The sequence below is a fragment of the Vicia villosa genome, unplaced genomic scaffold (genome assembly GCF_029867415.1).
Source record: "Vicia villosa cultivar HV-30 ecotype Madison, WI unplaced genomic scaffold, Vvil1.0 ctg.000352F_1_1_1, whole genome shotgun sequence".
Lineage (NCBI taxonomy): Eukaryota > Viridiplantae > Streptophyta > Magnoliopsida > Fabales > Fabaceae > Vicia > Vicia villosa.
This window is the reverse complement of record NW_026705158.1, coordinates 817,691-830,204: the sequence shown is the minus strand read 5'-3', so window position 1 is coordinate 830,204 and position 12,514 is coordinate 817,691. Positions and strand designations below refer to the sequence as shown.

The 12,514-nt window shown below is 33.8% G+C and overlaps 1 protein-coding gene across 1 annotated transcript; it reads left to right on the top strand.

Annotated features, from left to right (window-relative positions):
- The first annotated feature begins 5,547 nt into the window (after positions 1-5,547).
- LOC131627232 (uncharacterized) lies at positions 5,548-9,037 on the top strand. The gene is made up of 2 exons (XM_058898076.1): positions 5,548-5,863; positions 8,523-9,037. The coding sequence occupies exons 1-2, from the start codon at positions 5,548-5,550 to the stop codon at positions 9,035-9,037; spliced, it is 831 nt and encodes a 276-aa protein (XP_058754059.1).
- The last annotated feature ends 3,477 nt before the right edge of the window (positions 9,038-12,514 follow it).

Below are 12,514 nucleotides of genomic sequence, written 5' to 3'. Positions count from 1 at the left end.
TGAGTGTTATATATATATATATATATATATATATATATATATATATATATATATATATATATATATATGTTTGTTTACTCTGTGTATATCGTTGGAATATATATAAAAAATATACAGGCACCTTTATTATTGAATGCTCCCTCTATATAAATTAGCATTGAAAGTATATATCAATGAAATAACAAAAATTGTAAAAAAAAAATTAAAAAAAAAGTTTAGATCTATACCAACAGAAATTGCCGTTGGTACAAGAAATTGAGACGGTAATTTGCCGTTGGTATAGCGAATTATAGTTGACGGAAGCAACTGTCCGTTGGTATAGGTTTTTTTACTTTTACCAACGGTTTTTGGACCTTTACCAACGGATTTTTGCCGTTGGTAAATGTCAATTTTCTTGTAGTGCACACAATAGAGAAAGACGTAAGTATCTACGGGGATTTTGCAATATGTGGAAACATGCTAAATCTTAAGTTTTCATAATTCAATAAACCACATTTCAATTGGGATGTGCACGATCAAGGGTGGTTCTTGAATACATGATTAAGTTCCATCATTCAACGTGATTGCACTCATCAATCACTAAGTTATCACATGTCATGTAGGCCTACCGTACCACCCCCAGTCGACCACAGGAGAAACCCCTTTTCTTATAACATATGAGATAGAAGTTGTCATTCAAATATAAATCAAAGAGCAGAATTGAAGGACAACTAATATGTTGCCTACATAAGGAAAAAGATAAACTATCAAATAAGAAAAAAACTTTTTAGAAAAAAAGAGGATCGTAACTTCCTTCACCAACGCCGTAGTCAAGAAAAGAAATGCTTTAGAGTACAACCGCCGCGTCCGACCCCGAGAATTCCACACACAAGAGTTAGTGCTTCGAAGGGAAGACATCATAAAGAAAATATTTTGGGATGGAAATTTAGATGCTAATTGGGAAGATCCCTACTACATGCGGCTAGCACTATGAGATGGACGTACTTCTTAGAGTACCTTGAAGAAGAGAAGATAATAAGGCAATGAGTGGAAAATATATTTTGATACATTAAAATTGAAGGTTGCATAGGATTGTATTAAAGCTAAAGATAAGGAATCACAGAAATCCTAGAGGCCAGGCGCTAGGGACTCTATCTGGCCCAAAATATTGAGAAATGCAGCTTCTTTCATGTCATCTTTGGAAATATCTCGTAGCTAGTCGCTCAGGGTGACCTGTCCCTCTTGGAAAACCCTAGATCCTTAGTTTGGTCGGTCATATTCTCCTCAAAATCTGACTCGAGGTTCTAGATTATAGAAGTTGAAGTCTTCGACTAGAGTTCCATCTGATGAGCACCATATTACATCTCTTCGAACAACTTTTCAAGCTCAAATATGCGACCAGTCAAGGCTGTGGGGGATCCATATTGTTTTACTTCATCCAAGAAAGGAGAAACTTTGTCCAGATGGCTTTGCAACACAAGACATTCCTTTTGAAATTTGGCCATTTTTGTCTCATAGAGGGCGTAACGAGCCTCCAAATCCTTAGCCTTTTGAGAATAAGAGTCAATAAGAAGAAGCGCTTTAAGACCAACTACAAGCTAGTTCAGAAGGGAAGCCTCTTAGAGAACCTAGTAAGATGATTCTTCCATCATATTAGATTTACGAGGGTAGAGAACTGACGAAGATGCTAATAGTCATCAGCTGACACACACTCTTTCATCCCCTTAGTAGTTCGAGGTAAGCGGCCAAAAAACATAGAGGGAAAATGGGCTAGAGTATCTCCGAAAAAGATGTTCGAAGAAGGTTAAAATTGTCTTGGCCTATTTGTCTTTGAAAGGTTTCCTAGGAAGCCTGCTTTTCCCCAACCCTTATTAGTAGGCCGATCGTGGTTCTTCTTACTCCGACTCTCTAAAGATACTAGCACGACTAAGGGAGCCCTGACATCTTATACATCCTTAAAAACAACGGTAATTTTCTTTTTGAGACCATATATAAAATAAAAAAATAATCAAACAATAAAAAATGTACGATATTACAGACCTCAATTAAAGTAAGGATAAAGGATGCACCAAAAATCTTCCTCATCTCATCAACTGATTTCGCTTATGCAATATCTCTGCAATGTATCTGTGAATCAAATAAGGAAAGCAATGTTTAATTCACAGCCTTCTCTGCATCGGTGATGGCATCAAACATGATGGAATATTATTTAGCCTTCTTAGAGAAGCGATATGGGGACAAAAGTTGTTTCCTCCATGCAATACATGCTACAGAAACTAGGGAAGAAAAGGGACAATGCATAATTCATTAGAGACGAGATGATAAAGAGGAGTAACTAAGAAGTAATGTTACTTAAGAAAATTACCAACTATCAGTATAAACAAGTAAGATCTTGTTTCATATCCGACAAAGAGAAACGAGCCCACAACCATGACTCTTCGAGGAAGGGTTAACTTGGATAAGTGGATGAAGAGATTCAGAGAATCTGAATCCATGTTTCCTTAATACTCGTACGAATATTAAAAGACCCTCACAAAACCCCAGGCGCATGGATGAAGCTGCGATAAGGATCACGAAGTTAATCCAACACTTCCTTTTCAAAGGAAGTAAAAGAAATTCATAGACCAAACTTCTAAATAATAAAGGATTAGAAAGGAATGTAGCACCTCTGTAACTCATGACACACCCCGTTGCATGTGGGAATCCTTGAAACTTTCTAATCTAAAGGGGACCCCACTTCGAAAGAAACCTTCAATTCATCGTCCTCTTAAATGAAGGTGGAAAGCGTTCTTAAATATATTGGGTCTACCCAAGAATAGTTCCCTATAGTTGTCATTGTCCTTAGAATAGTCGAATCATGCACTTCTATTATGAGTAGATCAAATGGACCATCTATAACGGGCTTACAATAAAAAGACTGATCCCTAGGATTTAAAGAGGGTAACAACATACATGTGTAAAGAGGAAAGAAAGCACGAAAGAAACCCATAGTAGGAGCAAGGAAGTCGATGGTAGAAACTAAAGAGGAGAGGACTATATAAGACTAATAGGGGTGCAAAATGGAGCCTTGGGAGAAAACTCATTTCTTATAAGAAAGTTAATTAGAAATCAACGATCCAAATCAAAGGTTAGACGTTACTCCAAGGGTTGTTAACACACTACTCCACTAGGTGAAACAAAGTGGCAGACGTACTCGATTGCCCTAAGTAGTGGAATCATTCCATAGCCTGCTTCTTTAGGGTGACGTTCTAAGAGTAGGTAGCAAAATGTTCATGTGGCAATAAAGCATTTTAAAAATGAATTGTTATTTTTAGACATTGAAATAAGTAGGGGTGGCAAAGCGGGCGGCCCACCCCGTTTAGGCCCGCCCGATTTAAGCCCCTCCAAAAGCGGGCGGGACGGGCCAACTTAGGTGTTCGAGTTCAAAAATCAAGCCCGCCCCGTTTACTAACGAGTTGGCGGGCCGGCCCGCCAAATTTTAATTTTTTTATTTACAATTTTATTTACTACGTTTGTAAATTTTTTAATTATTACCAATGAGGTCGATACAAGAATTTTTTTAACAACGAACAATAGAACTTCAACACGTCTTAAAGACCAATTACAAAAAAGAAGAAAAATAAAAATAAAAAAAGGTATCAAAATAAATAAATAAATAATACATATCATTCTAATCCTATTTAAAAATAACTACTAAAAGAATTAAATTAAGAATTTACACAAGCAAATAGTGATAACAATTACACTGCATAATACATCACAATGTATAAAATCGTAGTGCATAAAATATCAACACCTGACTTTCTCAGAGTTTACATCATATAACCTCTTATATTGACCGATTTTTTAATAGTTAAATTCTAAATTTGTCACACGCATACACTAATCAAATCTTTCCTTTTCTTAAAATCAACATCTATTTCTAAAGAAAATATGTGAGCTAATGTATTTAGAACTTAATAATTATGCATGTATTACAATTGTTCTTTTATTTCAAGTTTTTCCAATCAACACATGTATTAGAAAGTTATAGAAAGAACATTATAATTATAATTCCATTTGTATGTATAATATCTTAAAATACAATTCAATCAACATAATCTTAAGAGAAGAGTATTGTATTCTAAGTAAAAAAAGTCTTAACAAAAAAGCCCACGGGCAAAACCCGCTCCGCCCCGCCTCGGCCTGTTTTTTAAAGCAAATTAGGCGGGGCGGGCCAACTTAAAACACCGAGCCAAAAACCTCAGCACAGCCCGCCCAAAATGGCGGGTCAAACGGGCCGATCCGACGAGCCTGACCCGTTTTGCCACCCTAAAAATAAGAGAAATTAATGTTAGAATTAAAAATTTCATAAAACAGTGAAAATTAAAAGTTATTAAACATAATTGAAAAAATATTTTCAAAACTTACATTATTATACTATAAAGAATACAAGTTTATTAAAATGAGTTGTTATTTTTAGAGAATAAAGTAAGAGTTATTAAGGTGGAAATTAAAGATTTCATATAGAAAAGTTGAGAGTTAAAAATTATAAAAGACATTAAAAAAACATTTTCAAAAGGAGATTTTTTTAGGCTTAAATAGTCTTTTGTTCTGATTATATATCTTTTATTTTCTTCTAAATAATCACTAAATGATAAAATTCTTTTAGTTTTAGTCTTTAAAATTAAAATCTGCAGGAAAATATCATATTGAGAAATAAAAATTATAAAAGCCAATCGAAAAATCTTTTCAAAAAGATTTTTTTTTAAAAGTAACATTTTTTTAGCTTTGATTTTATATGGACACTTCATTTTTATTTTAAAGAAGTTTAAATGTTAATAAAAAATATTTTTAAAAGTTACATTATTAAATTATTCAGATATAAAATTTTAAAAAATGAATTGTTATTTTTAAACATTAATATAAGAGCTATTAAGGTGAGAATAAAGATTTCATTCAAAATCCAACTCTGTTAGGAATAAACTAGGTAATAAATCAGTTTATCTACTCTAGGGTTTATTCCTTAAATGGCGACTTCAAGGTTTGGTGTACATAAATATATGCCTTTTTAACAACCTTGACCTCAGGAAGATTCTCTAGAAAGAAATTAGGAAAATTCATTTAAAAAATATTGGGATTTGGTTTTTGATGGGGATTACAATAATGCTCTGGAAGCTTAAGATAGAGTTGGAGGTAGCACAATCTCTAATTAGAGTATATTTTGATTGAATAAAGAAAAGTAAGTAAAGTAAAGTTCACATTATTTTTTAGTAAATGATGGTAACATTTACAAATTTAATAAGTTTTATGACTTTTAAATTAATTCATTGATGAGCAAATATTTATACGGTAGAAGCTAATTAATAATATCAAATGATTCCTAATCCATATGAGTAAATATCTTTAAATATAGCAATCAAATAAAAATATTGATTACAATCAATGAATAAGAAGTTACTAAATATAAAAAAAAACAAAAAATGCACATGATTAGTTGTCAATTGCCTCATGTTATGAATACTTTGAAATGTGTATAAATAAGTACATAAAACTCAACATCTAATTACGATATAATATACAGTTATAATGGAATCTTTTTTGAAGATGATTTTGAAGTTTCTTGTGTTTGTATTTGCTTTAACGAGTACTATTGCTGTAAGTGTATCGAACATAGGCATTCAAAATGTGCCATGCTTGCCATGCATAGATCCGACATCTAAATCATGCTGCAAAGGTCCTCCTTCTTCTCCTCTTAAGAGTACTATTGCTGGAAGTGTATCGAACATAGGCATTCAAAATGTGCCATGCTTGCCATGCATAGATCCTACATCTAATACATGCTGCAAAGGTCCTCCTTCTTCTCCTCTTAAGAATACTATTGCTGGAGGTGTATCAAACACAGGCAATCAAAACGTTCAAACTCTATGCTTGCCATGCTTAGACCCTACATCTAAACTATGTTGTCCCCCGTCCTCCTAAGAGTGCTATAAGTCTTAAAACTTTACGACTCTTATGTTGATTTTTTTACAGTAGTCTATTAATGCTTGAGATAAATCTTTAAAGCTCTTATGTATGAAATAAAATATTATTATTTCCTTGTGTTTTGAAGTTCCTTGAAAATAAGAATTTAGTAATGTGTATTTTATTCTTGTATTTTATGCTTGAGACTAAAATTTATGGAAAATGCTTAATGTCGCGAATATTAATATCACGAAAACATAGCGAATGACGTGCTGACTCCAATTTTTGTTTATCTCTTCTCTCTCCAATCATGTCTTATTATCTCTCATTCTTACTTTCACACTTGGTTTACCTTCCAAAATGAAAAGCGTAAGAGCATGAATAGTGTAATTAAACAATGAAATGATTGGATTGTACTTAATAAAAAAAGTTGTGAATTATTTTGAGCTACTAAATGGTGGAAGTACTTATGCAAGGTGTCAAATTTGAAAAAAAATCACATGATATAATTTGAGAGTTAGCAATGACATGGTTCAAAAACTGCATTTAAAATTATGATATTTAGTTGACGTGACAAACTGAAACACAAACTAGGACATGATAGTAGTAAGTAGTGGTTCTATTGTCAAAATAGTATTGAAAAATATATAAAAGTAGCATTCGCGTCCAATTGGGTTCGTGACATATAGCATTACTCAAAATTTATTTGTGCAAGACTTTATGCATTTTTTGAGGTGTTTTTAGATTTATAATATAGCCTTTAATACATGGGATAAAGAAATGGATGAGCTCTATGATAAAATAACTTTACTGTGGGACCCATTGTAAAAAAAAACTTTTAATTATTGCATATAAGTCCCCATTCATTTAATAATATTTTACAAATTAAAATTAACTTTTATTAGATTACAATTTTTTTTAAACTCAGATTACCGTTCTTCTTCATCCTTCTTCCAACTTCCCTTCAAAACCCTAAATTCCTAAATTCCACCCATCTGTTCTTCGAAATCCTACAACCTTCTCCCAATTTTGACATACTCCGTAAATTCCACATATTCTCCCATTCTTCAAATCATATGTTCTTCTATCTTCTTCCACTTTCAATTTTTGTTTACTCTCTCTGCGAACCTGCGAACAGATGAACATGACTTCCCAACGACATCATATTCTCAAGGTTGGTGAAGACAATGAAATCGATAAATATAGACCGAAGATGAAGCTGCTCAAGGTGAAGGATGAGACACTCCCACACATTTTTTTAACCGTGTTCATGTTTGATGTTGAGCTTTCAAAGTAAATTTACGTGTAATTCAGATTTGGTTCTTTTTTCATCAGATCGTCTATGTTTCAAAGCACAATGATTCCATGTTGTAGCCTCCTTTGACAGGTTCATATCGATCCAATATGTATATTTTTCCAATTCTATGTAATTGTGGATTAGATTTGTATTTATGTAATTAATGAATTCTGAAATGGAATTGAATTATCCAGAAATTGTGTAGTTGTGGATTAGGGATTGTATTTTATCATATGCATAAATTCTGAATTTGCATTTGCATTGAATTGGGAGATAGTTAAATAAGATTTCACATATCTGATACATATGTTTATCTTATTGTTTGAGGACACGTTTAAATGGATATGCTCCTCCATTGGGCTGTTGCTTTTTTGTTATTTGTTACCCTGTTTGATGCAGGTTTTATTAGCCTTATTGGCTTTGTGGTGAGCTTCTGTCTATGATGGTTAAGCATGCTGCTTCTGTCATAGATGGTTAAGAATTATGTGGCTTCTGCCCTATGGTGGTTAAGCATTATGCCCTTTGTTGGCTTTATTGATATTTTCTTCTGTTAAATAGTTAAGCCTCGAATTATTGCCTTATGGCTTTAATTAGGCGGCAAAGTAATTTTCAACTTCCTGTAATGAAATCGTACAAGACATATTTGTCAATCTGAATGTAAACAAGAATAAATTATCCATAATATAAACATTATTACAGCATGAGTTAACCATTCAAAACATATATTGAAAACCAAAAATATAATTGCCTAAAACTTGCTCGAAATATTCACTCTTTTCTTGCTTTCAGGGGTTTGTTTCGACTGTAAGTCATATGCGCTCATTTGTTCCTGCCATTTATGACATAACAATGGCTGACCCTAAAAGTTCTCCTGCTCCTACAATGCTAAGACTCTTAAATAGGAAACCTTATGTGGTAAGCTCATTTAATTAAAGTTTTAGTAATACATTTATTTTCATAATCCTAATCATCTAATTGAAATCCTCTGCATGCCATGAAATTAGAAAATGATAAAACAAAAAATGATAAAAAATTGGAGAAGGAAAAGTATCTGAACCAAACAATGATGTTACAGTTATTGATATTCCACCAGACCTGTTGATTACAGAATTTGAGGACCCAATCATAGCAATTGTTGATTCTACATATCTGGAATTTACGAGCACTTCTTGCTTCTACATTGGAGGTTGTTGACAAAATATCTAGACCATATTCTTGATTTAATGGCAGGTATACATATACATTGCAGACATGATTCAATTTTTATATTCATTTGAACTAACTATTTGAATTCCCAATACAGGAGACGTGTGGGATTATTTCAGCGCAAATTCTGTTGATAAGTTGGAAATCCACGATGTAACATTGGTTGACATCCTCACCCCAGAATTTCTCAGTTCACTGCAAACATCAGGATTACCTAACCATCATATAAAACTAAAGGTTGGAACACCAATTATGCTCATGAGAAACATCAACCAGTCTGAAGGCTTATGTAATGGAACAAGGTTGATAATAACAAAGTTGGGAACCCATGTTATTGAAGCTTCAATAATTGCTGGAAAGGGGTCAGGAAACCGCGTTTACATCCCACGAATGGATATGTCACCGTCACAATCCCCATGGCCGTTCAAGCTGAATAGAAGACAGTTTCCCATTATAGTCTCATATGCTATGACAATTAACAAATTTCAGTGGCAATCTTTGGATAATGTGGGTCTACACTTGCCAAGGGATGTTTTTACACATGGACAAATATATGTTGCACTATCAAGAGTAACAACAAAACAGGGAATCAAGATATTAATTCAATGCTAGTTTTGTTGCATAGAAATTGAATTAGGTGGACACTGTGTGTGGTGTGATTTAAACTATGTGATTTTTATTCTGGTGGTAAAATTACTCTTGTTTGGGTGGAGCTAGAAGTTCAGTGTTGAGCCTTTGTTGGCTTTTATGTGTACCAGTATGTAAACTTGTAACAGTATCATGGCATGTCATATGTTGTGTTATTATTAATATATTTCTTTAGCCTTTACAAAAAAAAATCATGATGAACATGCAAAGTTCAAATCAATAACTACAAATGTAGTTTACAAGGAAATCTTCAACAATATACAAGTAGCCTGATATTAATGAAAATAATTTCAGCCACAAACACTTTATTTGAAAAATATTATGTTGATTTCTTTTATATTTTTAAACCAATCCTTCAATGTTTACTTATAACTGACCATTCAAAACATAACACCCAACTACAATGACTATTGTGAATCAGACCTCAAAATAACAACGCTGACATACTTAATACCATAATTTAAAACAAAAGCATCATATAAAATACTACTAACATATAACATTTATATTACCAAAATATAAAAATATCACTTCACTACACAAAATAACATGCTTCTCAGACTGATAACATAAAAACAAAAACACCCATTGTCAAGAGAAACTGTTTTTAACATGTTCACACACACAAATACAACTGATATTTTGATATACATTCATGTCTTTGACTTAAATAAAAACACATTCATCAAACTCTTGATCTGTTGACGACTGAAACAACTACCAATTGTGTTCCAGATATAATAGTCAGACTTGGTTTGTCACACATTACAAATCTAAGACGATCACCATCCTGAATGCGGCATTCATTCACAAAATCAGACCACCCATTGAAAATGAACCTCTCAACACAATACTTCCTCTTAGCATAATGGAGTTCACACTTGAAGACCTTTTTCAAATCAGAATCCCTAAACAAAACACGCGTATAATGCTTGTCCAAGCAACCACAGATAACTTTTTGCGGGAATTGCTGCACATAAAATATATAACGCCACAAACTATAATTACAACTGTCAAAATAAAAACAACAAAAATATCCAACATTAAATGCGTATATTTCAATAATTAAAACGCCTATATTATACATAAGCTAAATAACTTAATATACTTACGAAAACATTTCTCCCAGCTACCTTAGCACATTCTATAACCTTACACCACGAAAAGTACCTGTGCCCATCAACATCCTTCGTTTGAACGGGTTCCATAATCCTACAACTCTTTCTCTTTTTATTTACACGTTCTGACGACCTCATTTCAAACCCAGATCTTGCACCCAAACTGATACCAACTGCCCCATCAATCGCTGTTTCTCCCGCTGTATCTTTGCCCTTCGTTTTACTATATATTCGATCACTTCTTCTACGCCCTACTTGAACCACACCCTTCACATAACCTTCCTTCAACACTGCTTTACATTTCCCATCCCTCTTAGTTTCATCACCGATCATCATTTCAGACCGACATCCACTACTTTCCCCTGTGACAACGACCTCCCGCCCAGTATTCTTCCCTGCACGACTTTTCTGCCATTGTTTCTTAACCTCCCGGTTGTCTAAAAAGCTGTTGAACAACATCTCCCTATTCAACCTATCCCATGTTGATTCAACCTCCATCTTAGAAGTGTTCCTGCCAAAAGAAAACCCTTTTACTGGAAAATACACCATTTTATCAAAATATTACAAACTATAAAAGCAACATACAAAAAAAAAACTACACACACATTCGCCTCAAATAATGATTCAATGAACATAAAACAAAAACTAAAAAAAACAAATCACAAACATATAACATGTTGGTGCGACCTCCATCTTCGATAAGTTGCTTATAACATAAACCACTTTTAATCATCAATACATGATTTGATCAAAATATTAGAAACTATAAAAAATAACATGCAAAAACTATAACACACACAATCGACTCTAAAACTAATTCAGTAAAATAAAGACTCATCTGAACCTGAGTCAGCCTTTCAAACAGCTCATCATAAGACTCGTCTGAGCTATAATCACTAAAAAGTACTATTCAACATTACATACTGTGTTTAGAAAACATATTACTACATGAATTTAAAAATCATACTTACGCATTTTCCAATTTGTTTGCAGTTCCATCAATACCATCTACCCCGACACCGACAATACTTGACTCCCCAACTAAAGACTTTGAACAACTGCAAACACAAAAACAATATATATAACATCAGAAAAACATCCCAAAATACAAAACTAACAATATTAAAATACCATTTCTGTAAAACATGTGAGGGCAATGGTGTAGTTTTCATGATGTCAAAACATTGTGAATTAACTACAATCGACATGGAATCATAAAAATCAAATGGATGCAACAAAGACAAGCACTTTTGGCTATAAGACACCAATAGGCCGACTCACACATACTATAGGTCGACCTACTGCAAGCATTTTATGAAAGATTTCATGCAAGGATTGAATGCGTCGACGCATTACCCTAGCAGGTCGACGCATGTGATTTTGGTGCAATCTCGGGTATGCACACGCCGACCCTTCAGGTCGACGCATCAATTTTTGGGTGACTCAAGTGCAAGATCAAAATGCGTCGACGCATTGATGGATTAGGTAGACGCATGGCATTTTGAGGAACTCACGGGAATGCGCACGCCGACCCTTCAGGTCGACGCAAGTGTCACACTTAACTCATTTTCAGGTGCAATAGTCTCAACAGGTCGACCTATGCAGGGGAGCAGGTTGACCTATCGCTTCTCAAACTGGTTTTTGCTGTATTCAAATTGGCCTATGCAATGTGTATGGTATAAATATCCAAATGATTATTCTCAAGCATTTTAACAAGAAACGTGAAAGATATACTCAAGCTTCTTCTCATCTTTAACCTTTTGCTTATTGATCAAAAATCACACATAATCATCTTTTTCGTTCGGAGTAAGGAACGTGTGTTGATATGGTTCGACGGTAGACATTTATCTTGTTCGAGATTCGACGGTAGACATTTATCTTGTTCGAGTGAAGATTGTTGAGGGTGTTTCTTGTATAAAACCTTAGGGTTTTTCCTTCTTCATCAAGGATTTGGTACGAAGGTTTTTGACGATCGATTCGCTTTGGAAATCAATTCAGCCGTGCATAAGGGATTGAGGGATTGAAGATCCGCTCAACAAATTTGCTACAACCGGAGGATTGAGAAAGGAACGATCGGAGTCTTGATCGGTGAAGATTATTGACATTGACTTGATTCAACTTGAATCAAGGGGAGGATCGAATTGTGTTCAATTTTACTGCATGTGTGTAGTTGGTGATTGGTACATTCTATCCTTGTTAAACATTTTGCAATCAAATAAAACTTTCCTAATTTCATTTGAAATTATGGGAAGACGTACTCCTGCGAGGACGATAGAGGAACTGCCTTAACAAATCTCGTATTCTTTATCGTTCTTACTTTTAT